General features: G+C 41.9%; 1 protein-coding gene across 5 annotated transcripts in view; it reads right to left on the reverse strand.

Annotated features, from left to right (window-relative positions):
- TMEM247 (transmembrane protein 247) overlaps positions 1-27,179 on the reverse strand; it is a 139,000-nt gene that overhangs the window by 59,878 nt on the left and 51,943 nt on the right. For 2 of the 5 annotated variants that reach the window (XM_074579647.1, XM_074579646.1), the window contains exons 1-6: positions 26,346-26,473; positions 26,114-26,225; positions 25,774-25,923; positions 22,486-22,644; positions 21,665-21,979; positions 16,322-16,796 (exon numbers count right to left, since the gene is read on the reverse strand). In XM_074579647.1, coding sequence (XP_074435748.1) covers positions 16,608-16,796; positions 21,665-21,979; positions 22,486-22,644; positions 25,774-25,791 — 681 coding nt within the window. In that variant the 5' untranslated portion in view covers positions 25,792-25,923; positions 26,114-26,225; positions 26,346-26,473 and the 3' untranslated portion in view covers positions 16,322-16,607. Of the gene's footprint in view, positions 1-16,321; positions 16,797-19,646; positions 20,102-21,664; positions 21,980-22,485; positions 22,645-25,773; positions 25,924-26,113; positions 26,226-26,345; positions 26,474-27,179 lie in introns of those variants that run through there. The other 3 variants (XM_074579649.1, XM_074579644.1, XM_074579645.1) reach the window with 3 other exon arrangements.

Raw genomic sequence — 27,179 nt, forward strand, 5'->3', positions numbered from 1 at the left:
TCTAACTGCTCTCTTATGTGTTTGCACCTGGAAAATAATCTCAGTAAAAAAATTAAAGGGTTTTGGCATTATTTTTTTTTTTTGCTTTACAGCAGAGCTGCTTAACCTATTCCTCCTTTCCCTTGCACCTCAAAGTGTTATCATTAATATGGTTTTCTCCTTCCAGATTACATTCCAAATTTTGTGACTCTACGCTACTCCCCACGTAATCCATTTTGACACAATCCTCATCTTCACTTGTCCCTTTTTCAGAGCTCCCTGAAGAGGCTGACTCCCTGTTCCACACAGCACCCCCGGCTCCTTTCCCACTGAAAGCGTAGGGGGATGACTGTGTCTGGGGTGGGTTTCACTTAAGGACTCCTTCTGTTATCAGTCACGTAAAAGTCTATTGACTGCAGTTAGGCTTTGTACGTACTAATGCACGCGTGTGTGCAAAGTGCCATCACGCAAGGTCCTCGCTGGTTATCAGGCAGTCACTGTGACAGTGAGAAAGCGCATGCGTTTGGGATCATTGGTACAGTGACATGGAAACAGCTTTATTTAAGTATCTTCTGCCAGCATCATTTATCGCTTCCTATATGGGAATGAATGGGAAAGATACTCTAATATAAAATACCACAACACTGGCAGTACCAGTTCAACTGTATTTGTGGGTTGCATAAAACATAGTTCTCTGGAGTAGTTAATGCTGTGCAATTTTATTTTATTTTTTTTAGCATGGACAAGACCCAAGATACAATCTGATTCTGGCTTGCAGTCAACTAATCCCTTTGTATTTCCACACCAAACTCTTGCACGAGCTCTGGCCAGCCGCAGCCCTGTGCTCAGCCTGCTCAGATTGCTGCAGGCGCTTCTTTGTAAAAGGCTGCTCTGTACTAAACACGCAACTACCACCCAGCATCACACGGAAGAGAAAGACTCAACGATTTGTACCTTTCTTCCAGCTTGCCTTTTTTTTTTTTTTTTTTTTGTAAAAGAAGCCATTTCTGCAAAAGTTGACAGCGGAATGCAGACTTGTTCTCAGGTCTGATGTTTGCCCAGGCAGACAAGAAGGCTGGTAGCTTGTAGAAGAATTTGATAACTACATGATACAGGAGTGGAAGAGGAACCTGCTAGCTTTCACCTAGCTACAAACAACAGCTGTGTAATAACTAGCAGGATAAGCAATCTAACCTGCCACAAGGGCAAAACCATGGGTTTGTTACCCACCACATCATCATCATCAGATAAAGCCCTTCAATTTTTGCACAGAAATTGTGTTAAGCTTCATAAAGGCCTCTATCTCATCTTCCCACGAAGCCATTCACTTCCGTATATCATTATTGCCTCTAAAACAAGCTAGTGACAACCAAGATGTGGTTATGTTGCCTTAGGGTTTATTGCTTGATTTCTGTTTTTGAAGTTGCCGTATCTGCTCTTCATACCAGTTAGGGTTTTGTACTTACATTTTGAAGAATGATGTTTAAAAAAAAAAAGAAACCAGCAAGCAAGAGATGAACGGCTAATATGGAAAAGTAGCTATGTCGTTTTGCCTTAGGTTTCACTCTATGTTTTTGACAAGTATGATGCATGCATTTCTCAGGCGTTGAGCATATTGTGTGGCTATGAATTAGCCAGCTACAGATTTGCTTTTTCCTGCTTACTCACATTTTCCTAGCCATTTATGAAGTTAAAGAGAAAACTTCAGGAGTGTTAGGTTACGTGATAAAAAGAGATTCATCTGCACATGCCCAAATGAGCACAGACAGATAGTGGCAGGAGGGGAAGCCAAAATAATACCCTGCCCTGGCTATTCCCAAGCCCATCACAGGATCCATCAGCCCACCACAGCCCAATCTCCACAAGCCCAGAGAAGCACAGAGGCACAAGGGCAGGCAGAAACCCAAATTAAGGTCTTGGAAGAAGGGACACCCTGTTTGGACCCCTGCCAGGGCTGTCCCAGCAGGGCCTCTGTCCCAGCGTCCAGGCATGAAATCCATCAAGATGGGTCAATACTGGAGCACCTTTTGAACGGAGAGGGGTTACTGCACAGGGGCATGGGACACATTATGGGATGTGGGGGAAGAGCATTTTGGGATTGCACAAGACTTGCTATGGGGTGTTTATGGAAAACACCAGAGGTGGGAAAAGGGATAGATTTAAATGATTTGGGGATGAACAAGTGTGGGAAAAATAAGAGAGGTAAGGGGATATAAAACATTGGTCACATGTAGCCAGTTTGTTGTTTGGTACACTTGTTTGGCCGCACCCTGCCATATCTTATTAAATTAATTTATAACACTCTTTCTCAGTGAGGGACTCTAGTTATTATGGGAGTGTGTGTATGGGGGTTTGAGTGCAGCTGCTGGAGTCTGACAACAGATGTGCAGGCCAACGTGTCCATGGAATAAATGTGGAAGTGCTAGCCCATACGGAGGTGAACTGGCCTGGAAGCCAGGGATGTCTTTAGGGGCAAGAACATGGGGGAGCTGGCTACTGGAGACCAGGGCCAAAAAAAAATATATATCTATTTTCCCACACCCCTCACTAGAGGACGTCTGTCCTGCTCAGCCAGAATGGAGCGGGATGCTGCCTTTCCTAGTGTCTGGGAATACATTATCTTCCTCACTGGTGGTGGCTGGGCCTGGGGATGCAGCAGCCTTGCATATCTCAGGCCACTGGTGATGTATTTTCCCCTAACAAAGTACTCTTTTTCTGAATTATTCTTATTTGCAGATATATTGTTGTCACTACTCCATACCACAAGTATGTTTCATGATGTACTCTAATCATCAAGAAGGACCTATATGCAACAAATCATTGTTTCAGCACATTATCTTCTCAAGCCCATTCTGACCTTTTAAAAAAAAAAAAAGAAAAAAAAGAAAAGCAGCAGTGGCTACTATATTAATTCTCTGGAACTTAGATCAAGGCAATTTAACTGGGGAAAAAGTAACTTAACAGTCACGACAGAAAGAGCAGATGTGTTTGCTGTTCACATGGACCTCCCCATCCCTTCATTGATACAGCAGCAGACCTTAAGGGCCACAGCCCTTCAGAGATGAGGAGTAGTAGACATTCAACACAGAACACAGTCAGAGAAAACTGTCTGAAGAGCGTGCAGGCTATATAAACAGGAAAGGAAACACGGGGAGGGAGAGGCAGAGTGCCTTTCCCCAGGTCATACACCAGGTCCTTGACAAAGCCAGAAATAGAGCTCTGGCTTCCTGAGCCCCCTTCGCCCCGCAGCACACCTGGTCTCCCACGTGGTTAGGCTGCAGACATCAGTCACATGTAGAGACACCCCTTCAGACACTGGTGTGTCTGGAGAACAGTGCAGCGGCAACCTCACAGGAGCGGCACCTTTACTCTTTTCAGGAACTGAAGTTTCAGCAGAAAGAACTGGGCCAGGACATATTACACAGCAGTGACGGTATTTTAACGTTCTTCACTCCAAAACAGCTGTCTATCCTTTTCTGGATCGCATTTGAGGGATTTGTTTTGCACTACAAATCCATAGTTTCTCCTCCCATGTAAGAGGCTATTTTTATCACCAGACATCACCACAGAGTCCAGTTATATGACTGCTAAGAAAAGCTCCTATTTTAAACACTAATAAAACAAAAAACATAGGGCAAGAAGAAAAGACTCTACTATCCAATCTTCAAAGCAAATATACAGCACTATTGTATCCCCTTGCCTCTGAACAGTGGAGGCATTTCACCTGGAAGTGATTCTTAGTTAAGCAACTGATTCAAAGTACAGAAATATTCATTCCTTACATATTCAGTGTGATGACAACTGCAGTGTCTGAGATGAATACTGGGGTCCCAAGCCTGCTGACTCACAAGCAAAACTCATCAGGTGAGAATCAAATCTGAATTTGCTCTTCTGGACCTTTTTCTAGCAGATGCAGGGCAGCACTTGGGTTTATTGAGTAACTCACAAAAATCAGAGAGTTGCAGGCGGTGGTGTCTCATTCAAAAGCAGCATCTGCGTCATTCCCACCCAGCAGCAAACGTACTCAGTGCTCTACTTCATCCCCCCAGGCCTGTTTGGCCATGTTAACGCAATAATAAGTAGGTGGTTTGGTTTCAGTTTTCTTATTTTCACTACAGCAGAAGGATCTGGAAGAGGTTTTGAATTGTAACCCAAGGAAATTTATATATACAGTTTGTTCTTAAGTCTCTGGGATTCTTCCTCTTCCAGAAGGAGCACACCTCAGCTAATTACACATATGTTGTTCAGCGGTCACATGTTGTTACCTCTCTTTGCAGTAAGAACAACTATTCAAGTACCAAAAAGCGTTAACTGTCGTGAGTGCACACTGCCTCGGTACACACAGACATACACCACCACATCAGCGTCACTAGGAGCCTGTCCTCCCTCATGCAATCCTGTGCTGCTCTGGTTCTGCCCCTGCCTCCACCCCTGCGCATTCCCACCCACAGCTGAAGTGAATCCACCTGTAAAGCCTGCAAGCCAGGCAGAAAGGTGGCCTGGGAGCAGACTGTGCTCCTGCCGGCTTCCTGCAGCCTTTCAGCCCCTTCATCCTCCAGGTTTAATTGTCACGGTTGAAGCTTTCGCAAGGCGTGCAGCAGAAGTGGCACAGCCCAGTCTACCATCTTCTGAGGAGAGCGGGGCTGGGGGAAAGGACAGCAAAGCACACCTGTGCCCAGCCACAGCCTTGCATCAGGTGAGGGAGTGTGGCACCAGGTGAGCTGCTGCCTGGGGAGGAGGAGGAGGAAGGCTCCTCTCACCCTGTCTCTGCTCCTGCCCCTCCTGCAGGGGGCAGCTCCCTGCACACCACAAGGTAATAAAGCATTAGAATGATTCTCTATTTTGAGATGCATTGCTTTTATTCGGCAAAATCTTGCCATTCTCCTCAAACACCAGGCTATGCTGGGGCTGAAGAACAAAGGGCCGAATGTTTCAATGATGCACATACAGCCTGGAGTAAACCAAAGTGAATTAATAACGCTACACCTGGGCAGTTAGTGCACACGCTGCCTATTACCAGAAGGCTGTGAGCCAAGTGCCATTAACCTCCAAGGCAGATCGTTATTAGACCAAAGCACCCAACCTGTCATGTCTCATTGTTTCATTAACACAGTTCTGGAAAACCTCTAATAAAGTCAGGGAAACTGTTGCCTCAAAATTAGCAGAGATTACAAGATTTTCCACGTAGATACTGAAGAGAAGAAAAGGAAGCTTATTACAATAATTTTAAGGGCATTAGAGATAACTGTGATAATTTTGCTTCTGATCTAAAGCCCACTGAAGGCAGTAAACAGGCTCCTACTCTTTTCTTCTGAAACAGTGATTTTATTATTATAAATATGATTCTCCCCCACTCATTTATTAAATTAAATTAGAAGTTGCCCAGCCCAAAAGAAACCTGTAACGCATGTACCAAAATATTTGCATGGCTGACAAGCTCTGTCTTTGAATCTTCATGAAAGGCATATAATTGTGCTTAACACAATTTATTTGTCATTAAAGAAATAAGCTTTGATCCAAACATCTTTGCAACAGAGATCCAAAGAAACTGAAACTCAAGGTCTATTTTAGAGCAACGTGCGTTTAACATTCATTCCTTTCCTTATCTGATTGGGAAATTTATTCCCAAATAGATTATAGAAATCTAACAAATAAAAAAGTTACATTTTTGTAACTTTATTAATGCCTCATAACTTATGGCTGGACTAGTTTGTTGTTGGTTTGGTTTTTTTTTTCCCCCCTCATTTTTTAAGAAGGGACATTCTCATCTAACTTAAACCAAAAATCTTTGGGACAGAGATTATTGACCGCTCCACCACCCTAGAAAGCTTAGATAGCACCTAACCAAGTAGGCTTCCAGTGTTTCAATGGGTCTCAAGTGCCAGCTGACGAAAATAAAGAGAAATTTAACCCGGAAAGAAAGGAGAGTTTGGAAAAACTTTAATGGAAACATTTTCATGAATTATTTTGATGACAGTGGCAGATTGTCTGCATTTAAGTAACTCTCTGCAATGTCTGCATGGCCAACAGGTACACTGTACTTCTATCCACAAGGGAGGAACCAGCTAGCTGGTGTTTTTGTTTGGTTGGATGTTTTGGTTTTTCTTTTTTTCTTCTTTCTTTCTTCTTTCCCTTTTCCCTTTTTCGGTTTAATCAAGACATGAGCAAAACCAATGCTCCAGAATGTAATCAGTTAAAAAAAAAAAAAAGAAGAAAGAGAAAACGTAAACAAAGGAAAAACCTCTCCAATAGAAAAAAAAAAAAATGTGTTTTTTCCTCTGCCAAGTGCCTCCAGGAAACTTTCTGTGGGAGTTGGGACATTCATCTCCCAGAATCTGGCCCCTAGTGAGGAACTGCGGTGTGCCAAGCCAAGAAGAGTCGGGGAGGGTAAAAAAAAGGAAGCAAATTCTACATCGATTGTGAAATAATCCGGATAATCTAATTTCCTATTACATATGTGAAATATTTCTTTAAAAGAAGGAGAGTTACTTAGAAGTCATGATTGCTTAAAAAGAAAGAAAACCTTTAAAGACCATACTGATTTGACTTTCAAACTAGTTCTTATCCACATAAAAATAATTTATTACAGCATTTAAAAATCACAACACCCATAGCGGATGGGACCGTCTTTCAGCCACATCAGTCTCTGCAGCCTGTTGGCTGTTTAGGTTAGGTCTAGGTTAGCCTGTTTCCAACACTGGCAAATACCAGATGCTTGGGGGAAAACGTAGGTCTAGCGCAAGCATGTGGTAACACCTCACCAGATTACTCTGTTGGAGTCAACACAATTCACATGTCTCCTGTCAGACTCCTTAAACACAGAACTCTTGAACCAATGTGAATTTCTAGCACCTCTAGCCTCTGCTCAACATCTCAGATGACATTACAAACCACCGCCCCTTGCTATAAACCCCAAACACACTAAAATTTTTCACATCCCCTGGATCTCATATTATAAGAAGCAGCAAACAACTAATTCCTTTTCATCTTCTCCTTCCCTGTGGCATCAGAAGACTTTTGGCCATCCCTTTCTCAGTGGCTTCTTTCCAAGGAAGTCCCAAGCCTGTTTGCTACTCTACACAAGGTATTCAGTGCATTTGACAATTACTGCTGCTCTGATCTGAATCTTTTCTAGCTCTAATCTACCTTCTCTGGTGTGGAGCTGCCCTTAGCCCTTTTCAGTGCTGTTGGCTTTTGACTACTTATCCCACTGTGCGAAGCCTCAATGTAGGCAACAGTGGAACCAAAGGGTCTTCTGAAAATCAGTAGTGAGGCGAGCATCTAGATTTTGGACTCATCGGTTCCTCAGGGACTGGCAAACAAATGCGTTCTCAAAAAAAACAACCAAACAAAACCACCACTACCACACCCCACCCCTCCCAACAAAATCCAGGTTTTCATTTTCAGTCATATAAGTTTTGAGTGAGGATAAGTCAAATTTGTTAACCAATGCACATTTTTTTAAAAGAGAAGACAGTCCTAGAACAGATTCCCTGATATAAACAGCTTAGTTAAATGAAATTTCTAATAGCACCAGGCTAGTTTGAATTATTATTCGTATGGAGATCCTTTTATTCCAACCAGACTGACATAAAAATTGTCATGCTGTAAAGACAAAGCTACTTTAGAGTGCCGGCACAGTAGAACAGCTCAGTCCCAGTGAATTTGTCTCTAGAATACCCTTGTTAATTTAGCCCTACCTCAAAAAGGGCCTGAAATACAATTGTCAGGGTCCCCAGTGCAAAACATCCATTCCAGAAAGTCTGTTTTTCCATTTGTTTTTAAGCCACCACCAGCACATGCCTTTGAGAGTGTCCCAAGAGGTAAACTTGGGTTTCTGTCCCCAAATGGAAGGACAGAATTAGCTGCTGCTTCAGACATTTTCCACTCCTTTCCTTAGATTAATTGAGCTCTCCCGGGAGAAGACTACAGAAGTAGATGAGGAAATCATGTGTGTAAGGATGTGATGGGGGTGGGGGGTGGAAACACCAGGGTATGAACTGCATTCCCTCTCATCCTGTGAAGACCACTGGCTGAATCTTGCAGGAGGATACACAGGCTTGTTCCTGGCATCAGACCCAGCAGTAGCCCAGGAATAACTGAGCCTGTGGAGCTGTAGAGTCCAGGCAGGGAAGTTAAATACAGCTCCACCAGAACAACATTGGTAAGCAGAGAGTGCCAGCTCCACAGGGTCTGAATTATGACACAGGTACAGCTTTGGGTCCTTCGGATCTGACCCCAAACCAAGCAAACACTGTCGGGAAGTTGGGAAGCTTTGCTTCTAACGGGAGAGTACAGGTCCAGGCCTTTGGCAGTCTTCAGGGAATAACATTTTAAAAAGCTGTGGAAGCCCAGCCACAGATGCAGAGATGAAGCATTCATAGCATGCATTCTAATAATTTCTGTTTATACAACTTGGGAAAAAAACTAACTAAAACTAATTCCTTTTTGTGTGGGAATCTGCTCTGGTTTAACTCAAAGGTCATTTTTAAGTCTGTGTGCATTTACAGTGCTAGACAAATATTTGTCAAATATACAGGCTGCTGGTCTCGTTTGAAAGATAAAGGTTATGAAGGAGGAGGGGAGGGAAAAACACCCCAACCAATGCAGAACACAAAACTGAATGAACCTTAAGGAAGAGCATTCATCTACCAGCGTGCAACACATTCCTGCTAGCAGAGACTGCCACCTTTTGGGGAATTGCTTTAGAGGCCGAGCAGAAAGAGGATGCTCCCGCTTTCCCATAAATTTCCAGTCTTGGTTCTGTATTTGCCTGTATGTCAAAGGAGCCAAATGGGTTGAATTTCTCAGTGAACTTCCAGTATAGGGGTAAAAGAAGAGAATATTTACAATAGGATCGCTGAACCCTGACAAGTTTTTTTTTTCTCTGTTTCTGAAAAAGCAAGGTGTATTTTTACAGTCTGTTCATCTCATCTGCTGCTACTATTTTTGAATCTGTTAGCCAATTTCAATCGAATTTTACACAGGGGAAGTCTCTGTGATGACAACATCCCAACTCACTTCATGAGAATTAGCAGCTGAGAAGATGAGCTACGTTCAAATTCATGCCTCATTTGCAGAGAGCAAAGGAGGAACTTGGCTATGACACTTCCTGGCTGCTAGCAGTCAACCAGCATGGATGTGGCTCTCCACTAGTCACTACAAATAGTCTTTCTTACCCCAGACCCCTGTGCTGACCCCAGACACATAAGGATAGGACAAAGGAGGCTTATTGTGGTAGGTAAGCCAGGAAGGAAATGTATCGTAGGTCAATTGGGTTCAAACATCATTGGCTACACTCTTATTTTGGTGGCTTGCATTGCCACTACACAGAGATAGAGCCTACAAGAAGAGAGAAAATGAAATACTTTTGGGTGAAATCCCTCTTTGGAAGTGTTTTGCCTATATCACGTGTGAAACACAGTTGTAAGAGATACTGGCTTAGGATTTTCCAATGTGTTTTGCCTGAAGTCTCACATCAAAATAGGTCATCGGATTTTTAAAAGAGCTCCATAATGAAAAAAAATGAGCTGTTGAAAAAAAATAAAGTCTTACCACATCTGTTGGGGTAGAAGCAGCAGATTTAGTCATTTCTGCTGTCCTCCTTGCCTTTCTTACCAGAGAGCGTTTTGGGTTTATTCTCCCTTTTTAAACCTAGCTGCCCAATTTCAATCCCATTTTGACACAGATAGGAATATTACGTTCTTGTAAGAGTCCTGACAATAGGTAGGGAAAGACAGCCTCAACACCTCACGGAGGGACAGGTTGCAGCCAGAGCTCAGCCACACCATTTTAGACATGAGGGGCTGTGCCCGAAGCCAGCCGTCAGTCAGTAGCCACAAGAACCTGCAGTTGCACACTGCTGCCCGCTCAGACTGGTGAGCATTTTATTCCACAGTGCAATCTGTAGCTGCACCCCACTGTGAAATCCCTCTCCTGACCTGCCTTTTTCTGTTTTTATAAAAACCAGTCTTTGGACTGACAAGAGATCTCCCTCACTTGCTCTCTTGGACAGGGAAACGTGCAGTTTCAAATCACAGCAAAAACCTTCTGTACAGCCCCTGGGGGCAGTGAAACCAAGGGGTACCAAGTGAAACCAAGGGGTACCAAGTGAAACCAAGGGGTACCAAGTGAAACCAAGGGGTCTCACAGCAGCCTGCCTGTTGCTGGCCAACTAAACTACCTTCCAGCTCTGTAAGATGTTCTCTCCTGTCACCATAAGGGAGACTGTGAGGACATTGCCCGTCAGAAGGTCAAAAGCACCTACATGTTGCCCTTGTACTGCAAAAGGAGATAAGGCGAAAGACTGCTCTGGGAGACGCATCAAATGACAATTTTTCCCAGCAATTCTTCCACTCCACCCAGCTGCCGTCCCTCTTTGTCCTTTCCCTCTTGTTCCTTGTACCCATGTGCATTTATGTGAAATTGGATCTTGATGTGGAGGAACAGTGAAGACTGAGATATTAACAACCCTGAAGAGAGTTACTGAGGCTGTGAATGAAAAATGACCCCGAGAGGGAGGAGCAATGAATGTCACACAAGGGGTTCAGTGCTGGAAGGGCAAGAGTAAAAGAGTTATTTGGACAGTATGAGAAGTTTTGCTTGCAGGGGCCATGCCCCCTTATTCCTTCCTTTGCAGCTTATTTGAAAGGCAGGAGCAGCAGCAGCATGTCAAGCTGCAGAGGGTATTGGAAAAAGGACTTTGACACAGTCATGTCAGACACAAAACCTCAGTGGGGCAGATGCTAAAAGACACCCGGGTCATCCTGTGCTGATAGTTTTCCTCTCCAGCAAGAAAAGGGAGACAAGAGCATAAGTTTAGCCTTGAATCTCACCTGAAACATGCTGAGACCTTACTGGTTAGAAAGCACAACCCTAGGATCTGAAAACATCAGGACAACAGATATCTCTATATAAATCACTACAGGCTGTCCTAGTCTTAAAAATGCAGTGAGATGTGTTTAACACTACAGATAACTGACTAGCTAGTTATTTCTATTTTTGATGCTGAAATACCATGGTAGCTACAAGCAACCAAAGCCCACATATAAATTCAAAACCCAAGCCATATCTTACAGCAGCAATTCTGGACTGGATCCAACTAGAACAGCACTTGTTACAATTCTGATCGTAGCCAGGTGTTAGAACAACTGATCTTAAAAGATCTATTCCATCTTAGCTTAAAGTCTAAAGCATCTTAGGGAAGAATGCTCTTAAAACTCCTGCTATTACAGTGGCAATAAATCTAGCACCTCTGAATTAAAGATTGAGGCCATAATAATTTTCCACCCCCTACAGGCTCTGGAAAGAACATGCTCCCACCACCATAGGAGAATGCTTTCAAAAATCAGCTTGTGCAAAGAGAACAAAAGCTGGGCATTTTCTAGTCTTGCTAGACAGAAGGATTGTTCACTGCACAGGAGGAACACAGAAGATAACTTATTTCACCCTTGAAAAGCTAGTCTTATTAGAGACAGAAATTCAAAATATCTTTTTTTTTTTTTTAGTTAGACATCTTCGAAGGACGCTACAACTTTGGTGAGCCACCAAGAGTTAATCAATTAATTCCCTTGTTCTCCTCGGAAAAGAAAAAGCATTTTCTCCATTGGAATTGCTGTAGTAGAACTGACAACAGATAGCAATTCAGCGAACTGAAGAATGGCGTTGGGAATACGTGACTGTCAAAGGCTTGTCTGAATCCTTGTCCAGCCTAGACACTGACAAAAGATCATGCTGGGGTGATCTCAAGTTTCCAGTATTCCATTAAGAGGTGACAAATAACATGACCCCAGACAAGCCAAAAAGTAATTTAGCCCATTTCAGTTCTCAACCCAAAGGTAGGTAGGCTAACTCTGAGAGGATATCCCTGAAAACAAGTTAAGTGGAAACAATTTAAGCCGTCGTAGTCTTACTGAGCTGCCTACAGCACAGCTCTGGATTGTCTGCCTTCTGCAAGCCTTACTATCTTCTGTTTGTTGGTTAACTCTCAGTGTCAAAGGCATATTTGCCTTGGCCAGGAACATGGATCAGGGCAAGAATCTCTCCTCTGGCCTCAATATATCCCATGAAATGGGGCAAAAAAAATAAATAATCAGGCTCCATGGGAGCATTCTGGTAAAATAACATGGCTCCTAGGTCAGCAGAAGTATTCAAATATGTTTTCTCCATAAAACAAACAATAAACTACTCACGAAAATCTATCAGGACAGGCTTTAACAGCAAGATAGGAGAGTTTTCTGCACACACCAAGTTTGTGTTGCCTTAAATCACCTGTGAGAACTTTATTTTTTAAAAAAAAAAAACCTTAACAGATGAATAAAATAAACATCTTCTGTTCTAGATACCAGAATGAGGCTGGATAAACAGGTCTACCTTCCTAACTTGCCAGTCTAATTAAACCTAAAAAAATGGAAATGTTTTTTATTTTAGCCAAAGACAACTTTTTGTCCATATACTTTCTTGTTGCCCTGGTCAGATTACTCAAAAGGTGTTACTTGAAACATTTAAGTAGAATAAAATTAAAAACCATGTATGATCAGCTAGGAGATGTAGGATACTACGTACTAGCACAGGGCAAGATTTCTTATGGCGTTGAGGTACTTAGATGTTGAAATCCCTCCAAAAATTCAGCGAGGTTTGGTCATCTAAGTCCCTTTGGCACCTTGGAACTCCACTCTTGCTACATTTAAGCAAATGTTTTGAAAAGTTGGTTTATCTCTTATCTTCCAACAACCTCCCTTGTTTCTAAAGCAAGGGGAAGACGGGGGAGAGAAGAAAAAAAAAATTCACCTGGACGACAGTTGCCTGCCCAGAGGTGAACATAGTAGCAAGTGTCTTGAATTATTTTGAAACTTTCTAGCGCTTCCTCCAAAATGACAACCCACATTTTAATAAACACATGTAAAAGCAAGTGTCAGTTCCAAAGCAAAGATGCAAGGGTGACTCTTAGTTGTAAGTCCCTTTGCGACCAGTGCAGCAACGGATAATCTCCAAGAGAGGGCAGTCTTAGACTAGGGATGATTCACGGAGGGCTTCATTGATACACCTGTTTTCTGCCCCATTTGACCGTATGTATCCAAGAAGCTTGGTGTTTAAACAGCCCCGTTCACCAAAAAAAGCCACCTGGATACATGTCAAATCTTACAAGTTAACCTCCTGCAAGCTTCAAAGGGGAGGGGAAATATTCTTTCCCTTTTACAGATGAAATAACAAAGGACAACATTCTGCACCTGGATCTAGTCCAACAAAAGAGTATACAGTTAAACACGTGCTCATCTTTAAATACACCATCAATTTTACAGCAGTCAACACCACTTCTCCTTACTAGAGTTCACCAGCAGTAAGATCAAGGTGAGTGATGATAACACAGATGCTGCAAGGCCAAGTACTATCACAGCAAAAATAATAATTAAAAAAAATATCACAATTTATATCGCCTTTCCCCCTCAAAGACAAAGGTTCTTCTGGGCTTTTTTTTTTAATTAAAAAAAAAACACAACAAAACCAAACAACAAAACAACCTATCAGCCAGCTAGACCATGCCAGTCCTGCTGTCTGCTTTTCATTCTAAGCAGAGGCTTTACTACCCTAAATAATTAGGGATAGAAAACTATAACAGACCAGAGTTTTCTCTACCTTTCTTCAAATCCTTAATGAAGGCCATTTGGAAAAGTCAGCCCTGAAATACAGTCCTGTACCTTCTTTCTTGCCAGTGAGCGGTCTATCTTCTAGAAAGACGCAAAGCTTTCCACTAATTCCCACTGCTTCCAACCCCTCCATGCTTTAGGCCCATCATTTTGATATTGGTACTTCCAGCCTAAGCACCAGCTGACTGATGATGGTTCCCAGGCCCTGGAGAGACACCACATTTTGAGTGGTTACCCTCAGCACTCAGAAGACAACCTGGCTGGAAATAACCCAAGTCCTACAAGCCATTTATCTCTACTTACACCAAAGCTGAAGGCAGAGCCACCAACTGATGTGCAGGAAGCATCACCCAGAGCTCTGAAGACCTGGGTAAGCGGTGCTTGTATTGGAGCACACAGAGCAGCAGCACACTGGGGACAGAGGTGGGCTGCCCTTCAGAAGCACTGGAGAAACACTTACCAAACTAGGGATGGAGGAACAGCTGTGAGCATGGTACTGCTTCAAATCATCTAAGCAGCAAGATCCCAATTCATGTACATGAATGTCCTGCTAGAGCCCTTAGTCCAGCTGCACACCATCACACTCAGCACCTGTGAGGTTCATCTGCTTTTGCCTTACAGGTGGCAAAGCCCACAGACACGTTCACCCCAGTCAGAGAAACTGCAGTCCAGCAAATCCTGTTCCTTCAACTAGAATCACCCTCAGCATCTTAGAGATGCACCTCATCCTTTTTCTCCATCTCTCTCTCCCAAGCATGAAGCCATTTTTGTTCATGCTGGTGACCAGTTTCATTAATTTCACTAAGCTGATGAAAGAGGTCACACACTCAATTTTTTTCTCCAGTAAGGTCAACGCACAAGGATATCAGGAGTTTCACAACAGCAATAAGAGTTTTGGGGGCAGAACACAAAAAGAACACAGGGAGAGAGATTTCTTAATGGAAATTAAAGTTCTTTAGTGTGATTTTAAGGCTGCAGAAGAAGAAAGCAAACAAGGACCTATTTTCTTACTTCCCTCACTGAAGTACTAAAAATCCCCCAAACAAACACTCCACCAGCTTCTGCTGCCAACAGAACACCACCATGGGAAACACCAGACAACTCAGATCAAAGTTGCTGCCCAGTGTGCATACCTGTAAAGGTTTGTGGCTATAATGAGACTTACAACTGTACTATCCCATCAGCCTCTACAGTGGAAATACTCTTGAGTACTCTTGCAAGCCAGAACAACTAACCCAGCTACCACTGAGGTTAACAGAATGATTTTCACTGGTTTCAGTGAAAGTTGGACTGGGCTGTAGCAGAGAGGCTACCTACATGGTAAGGTCCTTGGAAGAAAGCACCAAGGCAGACTTTTAAAATTCTCTTCACAACAATAAAGCAACAACAAACCTCAGAGACCATGGCTTTTAAGAAACCAACTGACCATTTCAGTAAAACTCATCCAAGGCTGGATATTTCAAGTAGTTTGAAAGAAGTTGAGTCCACAAAGAGTTAAGCAACTACAGTTTCCAAGCTCCAAATAAGAAGAAATCCCAGAAGTACACAGTTAATTAATCTAACCACAGCACTACAAAAACCTTGTTTGTTTTTTGTTGTTGTTTTTTTGGTTTTTTTTTTTTTTAAAAGAAAAGCCAAGAACACAACTGTTTGTGCAGACACAGTGCATCTCTGCAGAGGTAAAGTGTCTTGCTTTTAAGCATGCAACAGATGCAAAAGCAAGTCCTTTTACAACCAAAGCACAGTCAAAGGGGTAATTCAAGAACATTACTGTAATTTAGACCAAATAGTTTGGGTCTTGGGAAATAAAATGAAAGATGATAAAGAACACTGGGATTTAGGGTGTGATGCTCCTCTAAGGAGGCCCAGCCCACACCTGGCTGTGATCAGTGGCATCCCAGGTGCAGGCACTTAGCCAGTCAGGCCTCACCTCCGTGGGGGAAGGGCAAGCCACTTCCATGCACAAACACACACTTTTTACAGCCTAGTTTTGTACACTGGGGAGTCAGTCATTTTCCTAACAGTAATGCAGCTGGGAGCCCATCTCACTCCACAAAACAGTTTATAAAGCTGAAGGCAGCAGGCAGGACCTAAACCATTTTTCTCCAGCAGAGCTTATGTTAATCTAAAAAGGTGTATCAGAAGACCCGAAAGTTTCTTCTCCCCACATCCCCTAAACCCCCAGTACATACAGTATACCTAGAAGCTGGCTGCTCATGACTGCTAACAAGTGTAGTATCAGCTTTTAAACCAGTCCCAAAAAGACTTGGAGCAAAAGCATCCAACCTAGAGGAACAGCAACCCTTTACACAACTAGCAGAACTGCACCTAACTCTTTGCCACAGACAAATTGCGCTGTAAAACTAGGGGGGGGCAGGAGTCCCACCACCTGCCTTTACTGACACCCTCTCTCCCCAACCCATGCCTGCCAGGCTCGGGGTGGCAGGAGCACACAGGTACTGTTGAGCAGCAGTTCAACAAAGGCACTGTCTTTTCTCCTCCTGTCCTCCCTCGTCCCTCATAACTGCAATTTGTAAATCATTCTTCACAAATTATTACCGGTTTCTTGTCCGAGTAACGCTTCTTCTGGGATTACACAGCTGAAAATAAAGTAAAATTAACTTTGCGCTGTTCAGAGCATGAAAAAACACCCCCAGCGCCCCCTCCCCTCACACAGGAGGACTGATATCACTCACCCCTGAAGCTCTCCAAGGTTTCTTTGTCCCACGGACGTCCAGTGATTTCCCTTCGGCTGTCGCTCCCCGTGCTCTCAACCTGCCCCTAAGAGCAGCCTGCCCTGCCCTGCCCTGCCCTGCGGCGGCCGTGGGGTGGGGGGGCGGACCGGGGCGGGGCTGTCGCCGCTGCCGTGCCGCCGCCGAGCAGCTGCTCCCCGGGCGGCCGCCCGCCGCCCTCTCGGGTTGTCCGGAGGCAGCCGGGGCTTGCCGGCAAGCCGAGGGAGCTGCTGAAGTGGTCGGCGTGTTGCTAAACGGCGTGGTGTCCCGCGTCCCGGCAGCGCCAAGAGGCGCGGTGACAGCCCAGGGTCTCGCTGATGCGCTTGGCCGCGCTCCGCCGGGGCGCCTTTGAGCCGCTGAGCTTCGCAGCGCTGGGACTCATTTCCAGTGGACGATCTTCTGGCCAGATCTTCCTTTCTCCTCGTCGCCTCTTCTCAGCCTTCCATTGCAGGGAAAAACAAAAAAAAAAAAAGACGGAAGGTTTTGATTAGGTTTGTTAAGCCTTTATATAGGTAAGAAGAGCTCATCTTGGGCTAAAAACGTAAAAGTTTTGAAGTCACCAATTAACTGAAAAGCGCCCGTGAACCTCTTTGCAACAAAGCTGACCTTGCAGCCTTCTGAAAAACCCCAGCTTCGAGTTCAGAAACGTTTCTGACTAAGGGGCCCAAGAATGAAGTTGCTGAACACGAAACAAGTTTCGGTTATCTAGTGGGTTGGTGCCTTCCTTTCACCTCCAGGTTTGCCCTTTGATTTGGTGTAGCCAACCTCCTTACGGGAGAATGATAAATAAACGCTGTGAAATGGAGCCCTGCCTAGCAGGTGAATTAGCAAACTTTTTGTCAAGATCAGTAACACCCAACTCAGGTACTGATAAATCACAAGTTAGCTGTCAAAATCCATGGGAATTACGGCATTACTATTTTTATTTGTTAATTTGGAGCTCTTTGTAGTGGCTTCTGAAACTTTAGAATAGCTTTATGCTACTACCCTGAGCTCTTTTCACTTGCTGTGGTTCCGTTGAAATTAAACCAGCTGTAAAATACTGCCTACTTTTAGGCTTAAAATAGCTGAAACCACCAAATTTCCTGTGGTTTCACATGAAACCATATGCTTTGTGATGAGTGTGCCTACGGTTGTAAACTAAGGGTGCAGGGCACAGCCAGGCAACCCAAAGGGTGTATTTGTTACCCCAGTGAAAGGCAAGAGCTGATCAAAGCTCAGAAGGACCTGAAGCAGTTAGGGAGGAGCCTGGATTTTATTGTTCTTTTCTGTACTGCTACTTCTCATGACTTTTATCAATGGATTCATGGTATTTCAACATTTTTTTTGAGCTGTGGCTCCCAGAAGCTAGGCAGCTACACAGAAATTGCCACTTAAAAAATCTAGCTCTCATCTATGTGGGAATAAGTTTAAGAGTATAGCATGGGTACACACAATGGTTGAGAGAGCACCCATCAGGAAAGGCTTACCTATTTTTCTCCTTGATTTTATGGTTTGGGGATATGTGTGTGTTTGTATGGTGTCTTAGGACTATTTAGTATTATCTCCTGTGTGTGATAAATAAAATGCAAAAGACTACCAACTCCTTCTGCCTCTCCCCAAAAAGCACTAAATGAGTATTAAAAATAATGCTTCAGTGCAGACACTGTATTCTGGAACTTCCAGTGGCCCCACATCTCTGACTAATTCTAGTTGTCATTTGAATTAACAATATCAAATGCTGATTGATATAATCTCTCTCGTTGATAAAAACCAAAGAGTTACTAACAATGAAGAGAAGTAGTCGAAGTCGCTTGTGCTATTGCAAACTGTACTTATAGACCGGTTATCTACAGAAAGAGTTTTCAGATTCAGCAGAAAACAAAGGACAGGCTTCTCTCAGTTGTCTGGTTGACATTCTTATGATTTCAGTGAGAGAAAACCACAGATTTGAAAGCTTAGTTACAGATATTACTTTCAGATCATTTACAAAAATAAAGTCAAATCACTGCCTTCCACAGAAATCCTAATGTGGGTGAGGGGGGCTGGGATTTCAGTGAGAGCTAATGGTCGCTTTTGCTGGAAAAAGAGGAACTGCAGCTGGGATAAAGCTTTTATTCATTTACTGATTTTTGATTGGTCTAGTTCTCTAAATCTGTATATGTACGTCATACCTACAGCAAGCAACCACACTTTGCCTGGTTAAATTTCCTTTCAGGAAGATGGTGCCATTGTTCATTTCATTATTCTGCAGATTTTTCTGTATATGTACAGTGGACCCTCCTTGTAACCTTCCACAGATTCAGAAACGCAGAGCTGTGGAAATGTGAGAAGACCGTGCTCTCCGCACTCATTCTGCACTGTCAGGAAACTACCCAGTCATTACACCTGGATCTGAGATACTCTCTTTTCTACTACCTTCATTCAGACAGCCTTGTACTTTGTAAACACATTGCCCCTAGCGTGCCTGAAGAATTACCATCTTGACTGAGGTCAAACTTACAATGGATGCAGAATAACCTGAGTAGGGTTAGATTACACCCACTTCACCCTGACATAAATGGTTTTTTGCGTATCCAGCCTGATTATCAAATACCATTTAGGTTGTTTTCCTGTTAAGAACACAATGCTAAGAGAATGCAGATTGAGACAAGACTTAAATAAAACTGAGTAGGGCATGTGTATGGGGATATATGGGTGAATGACGCTCTGATTCTAACAGTAGAAGGTTGATAAGATTGTACATACTCTAATCTGACATATCATATGGTAGATGACTCTTCACCTTTTCTCTGCTGGAAATATCCTCTATTGCATGACTGAAGTAGTGTTAAAAGGGTCTAGTCACATTCTCACCAGACAAAATGCCTTTTTATTGGGGCTACATTTGATATCTGTCCTTAGCAGAGTGGACACTTCAGAAATCACGATACCTTAATTACAAATAATGTGTGTGCTCGCCAGTGCTTGCTGGTCTATTGCTGGTAGAAACTGTGTGTAACTGTGGAGGATCGCACAGCACAGAGGGGAATGCTTCTATCCCAGAGGTAGAGACAGCCCTAATCCAAAGTGAGGTGTCTGCCTGGCGCATGGCAGTGAACACATAACAGAATATGAAATTCTCCTGAGCACCTCCTTCCATGCTAGTGAATCCACCCCTGAAACCTCTCTGTGATAATTTATTATAAGTAGAATCATAGAATCATCTAGGTTGGAAGGGACCTTTAAGATCATCGAGTCCAAACAAGTAAGCCCAAGTCACCAAGGTGGTGAGATAAAATAGAAAGAACATGTTCCAAAATTATTTCTTAATTGCAGACAACTTTATTTGTAGAGATGAATGCCCCTGAATGATGCTAAACACGTTGATAGAGCATGAAATCAAATGATGTCATTTAGTCACAACTTTCTGGAGGAAATCAGTTAGTCTTCCATAATTAGGCTACTGTGCATATAACAAGAGCTGAAATCCTGCATGTATGATTGGTGTAGTGAGGAAAAGATAACAAAAAGCAGTGAAAACGGGGGCAAAAAGTGTACAGTATGCTGCCTTTTTTAAGAGCATTTTTTCTTATTTTTGTAATCCTCGAAAATCTTTTTGAGAATGAAAATGAGCACAATAGCAAAACAGAACAGGTAATGAGTTTGGAAAAAGTAGAAGGCCAGCTCCTTTAGTGTGTAAATAACATGAATAATGATGAAGCAATATAGGAACAAGGCATACTGGTTTGGGGGCCGGAGTAGGTCTTGGAGTCCTTGGCTAAACTGTGGAAAAAGGAAAAAGAACACATTATGTCACATTATATGTTCCACTTGGGTCCAGTCCATGTGCTTTGCTGAGCACACCTGGCCTTCTGGCACACTTAGTTCATAAAAAGTTGCTATGAGATAAGCCAGCATGTGAAACGAGAGCAAATCAGCTACTCTGTGTTAAGTAATAGGTGTCACATTCCCACCCACGTCCATAATGTGAGCTAGGTTTTCTCTCTCTCTGAAATTAAAGTAAGTGACATCATATTTACTGCAAGAATGACCGTTCAGGTACACAAAGCGGTTCATATGAAGTGCGTGCACACCCATGGCTTTTGCATATCTATCTCTACATCTGTGGCACAAAATGTTGCCTCTGTTTTTTCACTGCATGGTCATTTTCAGACATTTACACATGCTCATGGGCAAACTTTCAGGTCTTAATTTAATAAAAGAATTCAGTAGTTAATTTCCTTAATCCAGATGCATGTCAGTTATTCAGCCAAATATACATTGGACCTGATCCGCATCTGTTTTTCTCTGATATAACTTTATTGATTTCATTGGAACTGCATTTACTTCACATAATTGTGAGATCCTATCCAGACCTATGGATTAGCTATATGGAAAAAAAATAATATATGCAGATGGAAAACTTCGGGGCTTCTGCGGTGCTTAGCTGAGTGCCATTATTGTGCATGATCTGAGCTCCTATGTACAACCACAACACAAATGCTACAAATACTGTGTAAAACACATCCTTCTGTCCTCTCCTGATTTAGAGCACAGAACATGCAAGGGAAGACAAACATGCAAGTACCTCTAAAACATTGATGATTTAGATTCAGATACTCTGCTTACTCTCTAACCCAGTCCAATGACAAATTGCGTTAAATTGGAGGACAGTCAGGCCCACAGCCAGACAATGTGATCAGGAAGAGCCCAGACAACCAAGATTCACAGCTGTCCCATTTGCTAAACTCTGCCAAATAGAATGGTCTCTTCTGGGTTGTACTACTGTTAACAACAGACTTATATGCCTGAACATACAATAACTTCAGCTACTTAGGTAAAAAACAGGCTTGAAAAATCTGACTAATTGTCTAGAACATTTTAATTACTTTGGTAGATTCTGTCATCCACTTGTTTATTGATGTGTTTATTATCTGCATCATCTAACTGATCAATTTCCAAGCCAGGAAATTGATCTCACTGTAGAAGCAGGAAACTGATTAAAGTGGTGTTCAGAGCAATTCCTCTCATGTTCGGGGGGGGGGGGGGGCAGGGGCGAAAATAAGGAAAAAGTTCTTGGATCCTGACATCATAAACTTAATTTGTGAGTTAACTGTTCTTCAATATATTTTGTAGCAATGAATGTTACCATAGTTCATATTGTAGAGAGCAGAACAACTCCATTCTCCTTGAGTGTGTGTACAAGCTGTAAAGATCACCTAGTCGAGTCTAACTTTAAAAGAAATCACAGTACTACTCAACATGCAAAAGTACAAAACCTTACAAATTGCTTAACATAGAATGTGAATGTTTCAGTCTCTATTGCTTTTTCCTTCCTGTCCTTACCGGTCTTTTTACTGCCTGTTGATGAATCTGCTCCATTCTCTCTTCATGAAGCCTTTGCTTTTCATTATCCTCATGTTCATATTTCAGTTTAGCCAGCACAAAATCCCACCTCATCCTCTCAAGCTCAATATCAGCTGCTGTGACCTGCTTGCCACAGAGCTGTTCCAGCTCCTCTGCATTGGTGGATACTTCTGACGGCAAAGCACTAGTTCCTCCATTCATGTCCAAATATGCCATGTGACACTTGGCATCCATGCTCTCTGTTTTACTGTCTGAGATGAAAGATGATGTTGTCATGTCTCTGATGGCTCCCTGCTATAAATTGGAGAGAGGGAGGACAAATTGAAGCCGATGGATGAAAATAAAATACGTTCATCTAAAGCCAGAATATTTATTCAAGTGATTATTCCCATATTTGTATACGACTCACTAGTTTTCTAATATCCATTATTTCCCTTTAAAAAGATCGTTCCTAGAGTTGGAAAAGAAATCTTCCATTGAATGTTGCCTTACAAAATATGAAATATCCACCATATAAGAATTTTCTGATTTGAAAATGTAAAGAAATTTCTGAAAATGTTTAACTAGGGCATGGTTGATCTAAACCAAACACTATGGCTCTTTTGACCAAATGGAAGGATTTCACTTCTGGTGAATTTGATGTTAACCCATGAAAATGGAAGCCACTGAGGTTCTTTACCTCTGAGAAATAACTCAAATGTCTCACAACCCTCACTTTGCACACTCAATTTTCCGGCTGGTCCACATGCTCCACAATGCATTGTAGTTTTACCTCTGGAAGAATTGTATCTTCCACTTACCATCTTTTCATGCAGCTGCTTCTTGTTATTATTATTCTGGAGTTCCTGTAAAGTAAGTTGATTATCTTTCTGATTTTCCTCAAGCTCTTCCATAGTTGTTTGGAATGAATATTCGGATCCCTTTAGATTGCTGATTTCTTCCAAATCTTCTTGTATTTCCTGGTGTTTAGCAAACAGAGTTCCTGTTTCAACATGGGAGACCTCCACTAATGTTAAAGCATCTCCAGTGATGTTCTGGAATAGAATGTCGATGTGCTGGCAATGAATCAGGTGACCCGTATGTAAGAACAGGAGTGACACTGAGAATAATGTAGGCACATACACATAGGGCATACTGGAGCCTATATGAAAGTGGCTAGGGGATTAACTCTCATTTATGTTCCATCATGTTCCTTGCTTAGATGTGAATAAAAAAGAAAAAACACTGGATATAGGTTGGTAGGTAGACCTTCTGAAAATCTCACTTGTAGGCTTTTTAAGATGAGAATTTATCAGAAATTCCCTTTACAGTAACCCATGGAGCAGCTAGGGCCCCTCAGGAAGTAAGAATAGCATATCACAGTTCTTTAAATTGTAACATAATCAATACCCTTCTGCATCTCAAAGAAGGATGGTGTTTCTTTCATGGAAATAAAACTTGACTAAAAATCTAACTTAGACTGGTGAGTTTCCTACTGCCTCTGGCATAGTCAGATCACAACTTGTAGGGTGTATCTAGTCATTAGCTAGAAGTCAATACCATCCTTTTAACTGACTGGAGCTAGGTAGACATTTCAGCATGTGCACTAAGAGTTCAACCTCTTGTTTCCAGGCTCATAGTACTTGCTGCATTTTATAAAAGTGATATAAGGCATAGATTTCACATCTGAGAAAAGATTTAGGCAAGTAAGACAATTAATTTGTTTGTTATTGAGTCTGAGGAAGAGAAGCAGAAGAGGAAGAAGGTAAAGCAAGCTGATTACCATGGATAACTGATGTCCAAAGATAGGGCAGGTATCAGGCTAAACATAAGGCAACAGTCTCCTCTTCACAGGATTTCCATACAGAAAACGTGAAAGCAGCTGTCCCAGTTCAAAGGCCAGGACACATTAACTGCAGAGATTCTGCCCTTGGCTGACTTCATAACTGCCCTGTTGCCACAACAAACCGATACTTTTTGTTGGCAAGGTCACATTCTGCCACGTTCCTTGTTCGACCACTGGGGCAGTATTCAGGCTCTTCAAGGAGGACTGAGCTTTCCTCCTCCTCTGTCACAGACCATCCTACTTGGTCACTATTTTCTCCCTTGCAAGTACATCTACATGTTGCAGTGAAGCTTTCTGCCAGAATTTGTGGACTCCCAGAATGTCCAAGTGCCCAAGTCAATTAGCTCTTTCTGGGAGGCAGGTTTATTGGATCAGATAAAGCACCATGATAATAGCTATCCCATTTCAGTGTTCCTGGATAGTTTCACTGCAAAGTGTTGCACTGAATCTCATGGATGTAATTAGCCCAGAAATCTCTGCACTGTCCTCTATCCCCTACTGTAGATATGCCAGCATTTCAATTTCCCATCTATAAACTGGAATTCCTTGCAGGAACTGGTAACAAGCTCACAGTGACTTCATGATACAGTAAAGGATGTCCCTATAGTGAGGTAATGTGAGCCTTTTAAGAATCTTAAAGAACACTTTCTTCTTCTCTGTTATTCAGGAGTAGGGAAACAAAGTTCTTCTACTGTTACTAGTCTGCATAAAGCACTTTTCAGAAAAGGATCTATCAATTACAGTTTATATCATGTAAATAAACACAGGGTCCACAATTGCTTTTTCCCCTGTTCCATATATCATATACACTAGTGCTAAGTCAGTATATTTGCTCGGTAGGTGATGTGTGGAGAGCTGGATGACAGATCCAGTGAAAATAAGAAAGACTAATGAAGTTACTGAGACCACTTCCTCTTCCATCATTTATCAACTGTTTTGTCAGTTTACAGATGGATTTTCAAATCCCAAGGTGCACTGAAGACAGAATGATACACAGGGCCCTGGAATTCCATCATTAGTTTTGACTGAAAATATTAGAGTTTTTAATTGCTTTTGGTGCCAATGATCCAATTATGTAGTTAAACATAGGTCCCAGTTATTGAATAATCATAAAAAGAGCAAGAAGGGATGTAGGATATTTGTGCGTACATGCATATTTGCATATTTACCTTACGCTTTCCAAAGCTAACACGTATTTTCTAAGATGACACTGAAATGTAGCTGTGGCAATCTTTGTGCTTTTATTGCAGTTAAGTTTCATGGATTCCTGGTGGACAATGCAGATATCATAATGTCTAAAATGCTGACTAATGATGTATTTATTCAGACAGCCTCAAGACATCCTCATGAATGTATATCCCAATAAATCTTAAAGAACTATAAAAAGGATTTTGATCTCTGTCCAGGGATCAAACATTGTAGTGCAGTTAGGAAATCAATCTGGTTTTGCTGAATGACTTAATTGGCAAGTGGGAGGCATACAGTACTGTTTGGTAGGCACGAAATGTACAGTAAACCTCCTAGAGTAAATAGGTACTTGCAAAATCATTCATTTTCCTTGTACCAAACACCTTTCAATCTTTTGAGCCAGACTCACCACAAAGTACTTCAGGGAGCTGTGAAGTTCTCAGCATCTCACATGCTCTTGTCCTTGATTTATTGTATTAAAATATTTGCCTTCACATTCAAACTGAGAGGAGGCTAATGTAATTTCTCTTCACCACCCGAAGAAGTGGAGGCTGCTACTTCCATTTTCAAATGATGATATCTTTTGCTGTTTTGCATTCCTCTTATCTCTCTAAACTTGCTGTCACTTGCTGAAGTTAACGCATAGCAGGAAGGTATACTGTTGCTGTCATTTGTGCTACAGTTACTGCCAAATATTGCAAAATTTTACTTTCATTTCCTTCTTGATATAATTTTTTCATAGTTGCAAGGACACAGTAGGGTATATAAAAGCCGGGATAACTGTATACATATTTAGAGAGTGAGAAACGTTCATGCCTGAGTAGGAAGTACTTCTTCACAACTACTTAAATATCTGAAGATAATTTCTCTATAAAGCCTAGCGCATCTCATATGGGTGTCTATATTGGAGGCCAAATTTAGAGCAGGATGTTAGTAATAAGAGATTGTGAGAAGGTGCAAAGAATTCCAAAGGAATTCCAAAGGTTGGGCTTTTTGGTACTCAGGCACTGCAAGTTCCTACATAATATTTAATAAATGGGAAGGTCAGCAAATGGAGCTGTATGTGGACACTTACCAGCTGTTTCAGTCCCATTCGGTTAGATGACCTTCCAATACACTGGATCACAGTGCTGCTGTTTGGAAAAATGGGAGAGGACTGGCAAAATAGTTCCTTAGACTGCAGCTTTTATGTTGTCAAAGTAGTCAGGTAGTCTTCCTTACATGCCTGTTAGGAAATAAATGAGTACCTGTTTTGTGGTACACACACTATTGCTATAGATTTTTATGCACTCGGGTTAATTTGTAAATTAATGGTATTGTAAAAGGAGTTATCTCCTCTTAACACACAAGGAATTGAGGCACTGGCTAAAACAAATGACATCTGATGACACCTGATCTTTAGTCTTATGCCTTACCTGTGCAACCATCCTTCTTTGCTCATATTTTCTCCTTCCAAATAGTGCAGCAGTAGACAAATTAAAATTCTTAGAAAGGAAACAAGTATCATATTTCTCCTTCGTACATTGCCTTTTGAAAAGAGATGTAGTTATAAAGTTACTGATGTACAAAGGCATTCATACCAGAAAGAACAGCATGCATAGGAAAATCCTGAGTGGATACAACTAACACATGCACAATCATTCTCACATTGTCATCAGGCTGGAGGACTTGTGCATGCACTGGACAGACAATCTGTGGATAGTGGCAACATCACTAGGACTTCCAGGATGCCAAACATTTAGAAATTCCAGACAAATGGCCAACTCCTCTTTTTCTGGTCAGACAAAACGTACATGCAAGAAAAGAGCACATGTTTCAGTGAAATTAAAATACATGTAAGCCTTGTCAAATATAATGGACAAAAAAATTATGATCACCAACATTTTCAAGCTCTTTAAAGGCTAAGCTCCCTCCTCTATGTATTTTTTGATCAATTCCAATGAACCATTTTAAATTATCCTAGCTAATCGTCCTTTACTGTTCCTTTTAGTGAATTTTGATGAACACTCAGAATATATGTTTGAGTTTCCTGAAGATAAGCACAAAACATACGGGCTGTACGTACTGAATAATAAAGACAATATTATTTAAGCTGTTCTGAGAGAAAGTGGTCTAATTTTACCATAAAACTTATTCTTCTGCTTTTTCTACAGCTTGCCTAATAAACTCAGGATCTGTTCCTGTGTCAGCACTGGAATACTTAATTTTGATGGTTTCTTTTTTTTGTGCACCAAGAAAAGAGCTCTTCCATTTTGTTAAAACAATGCAGAACTATTCACCTGTAAGATTTAATTTCTACATACAAACATACATGAATACATACATATCTACATACATGATTTTTAAAATATATTTGTTTGTCAGGAAGGACAGAATAGGAAATACGAATATTTCTGTGACCGATTAGGGCAAATTAATTTTCTGAGTGATGGTTCATTTAAGGATATGGGTGTTACAGTAATTTATGATGATATGAAAACC

Source organism: Larus michahellis, chromosome 3, assembly GCF_964199755.1.
Source record: "Larus michahellis chromosome 3, bLarMic1.1, whole genome shotgun sequence".
Classification (NCBI taxonomy): domain Eukaryota; kingdom Metazoa; phylum Chordata; class Aves; order Charadriiformes; family Laridae; genus Larus; species Larus michahellis.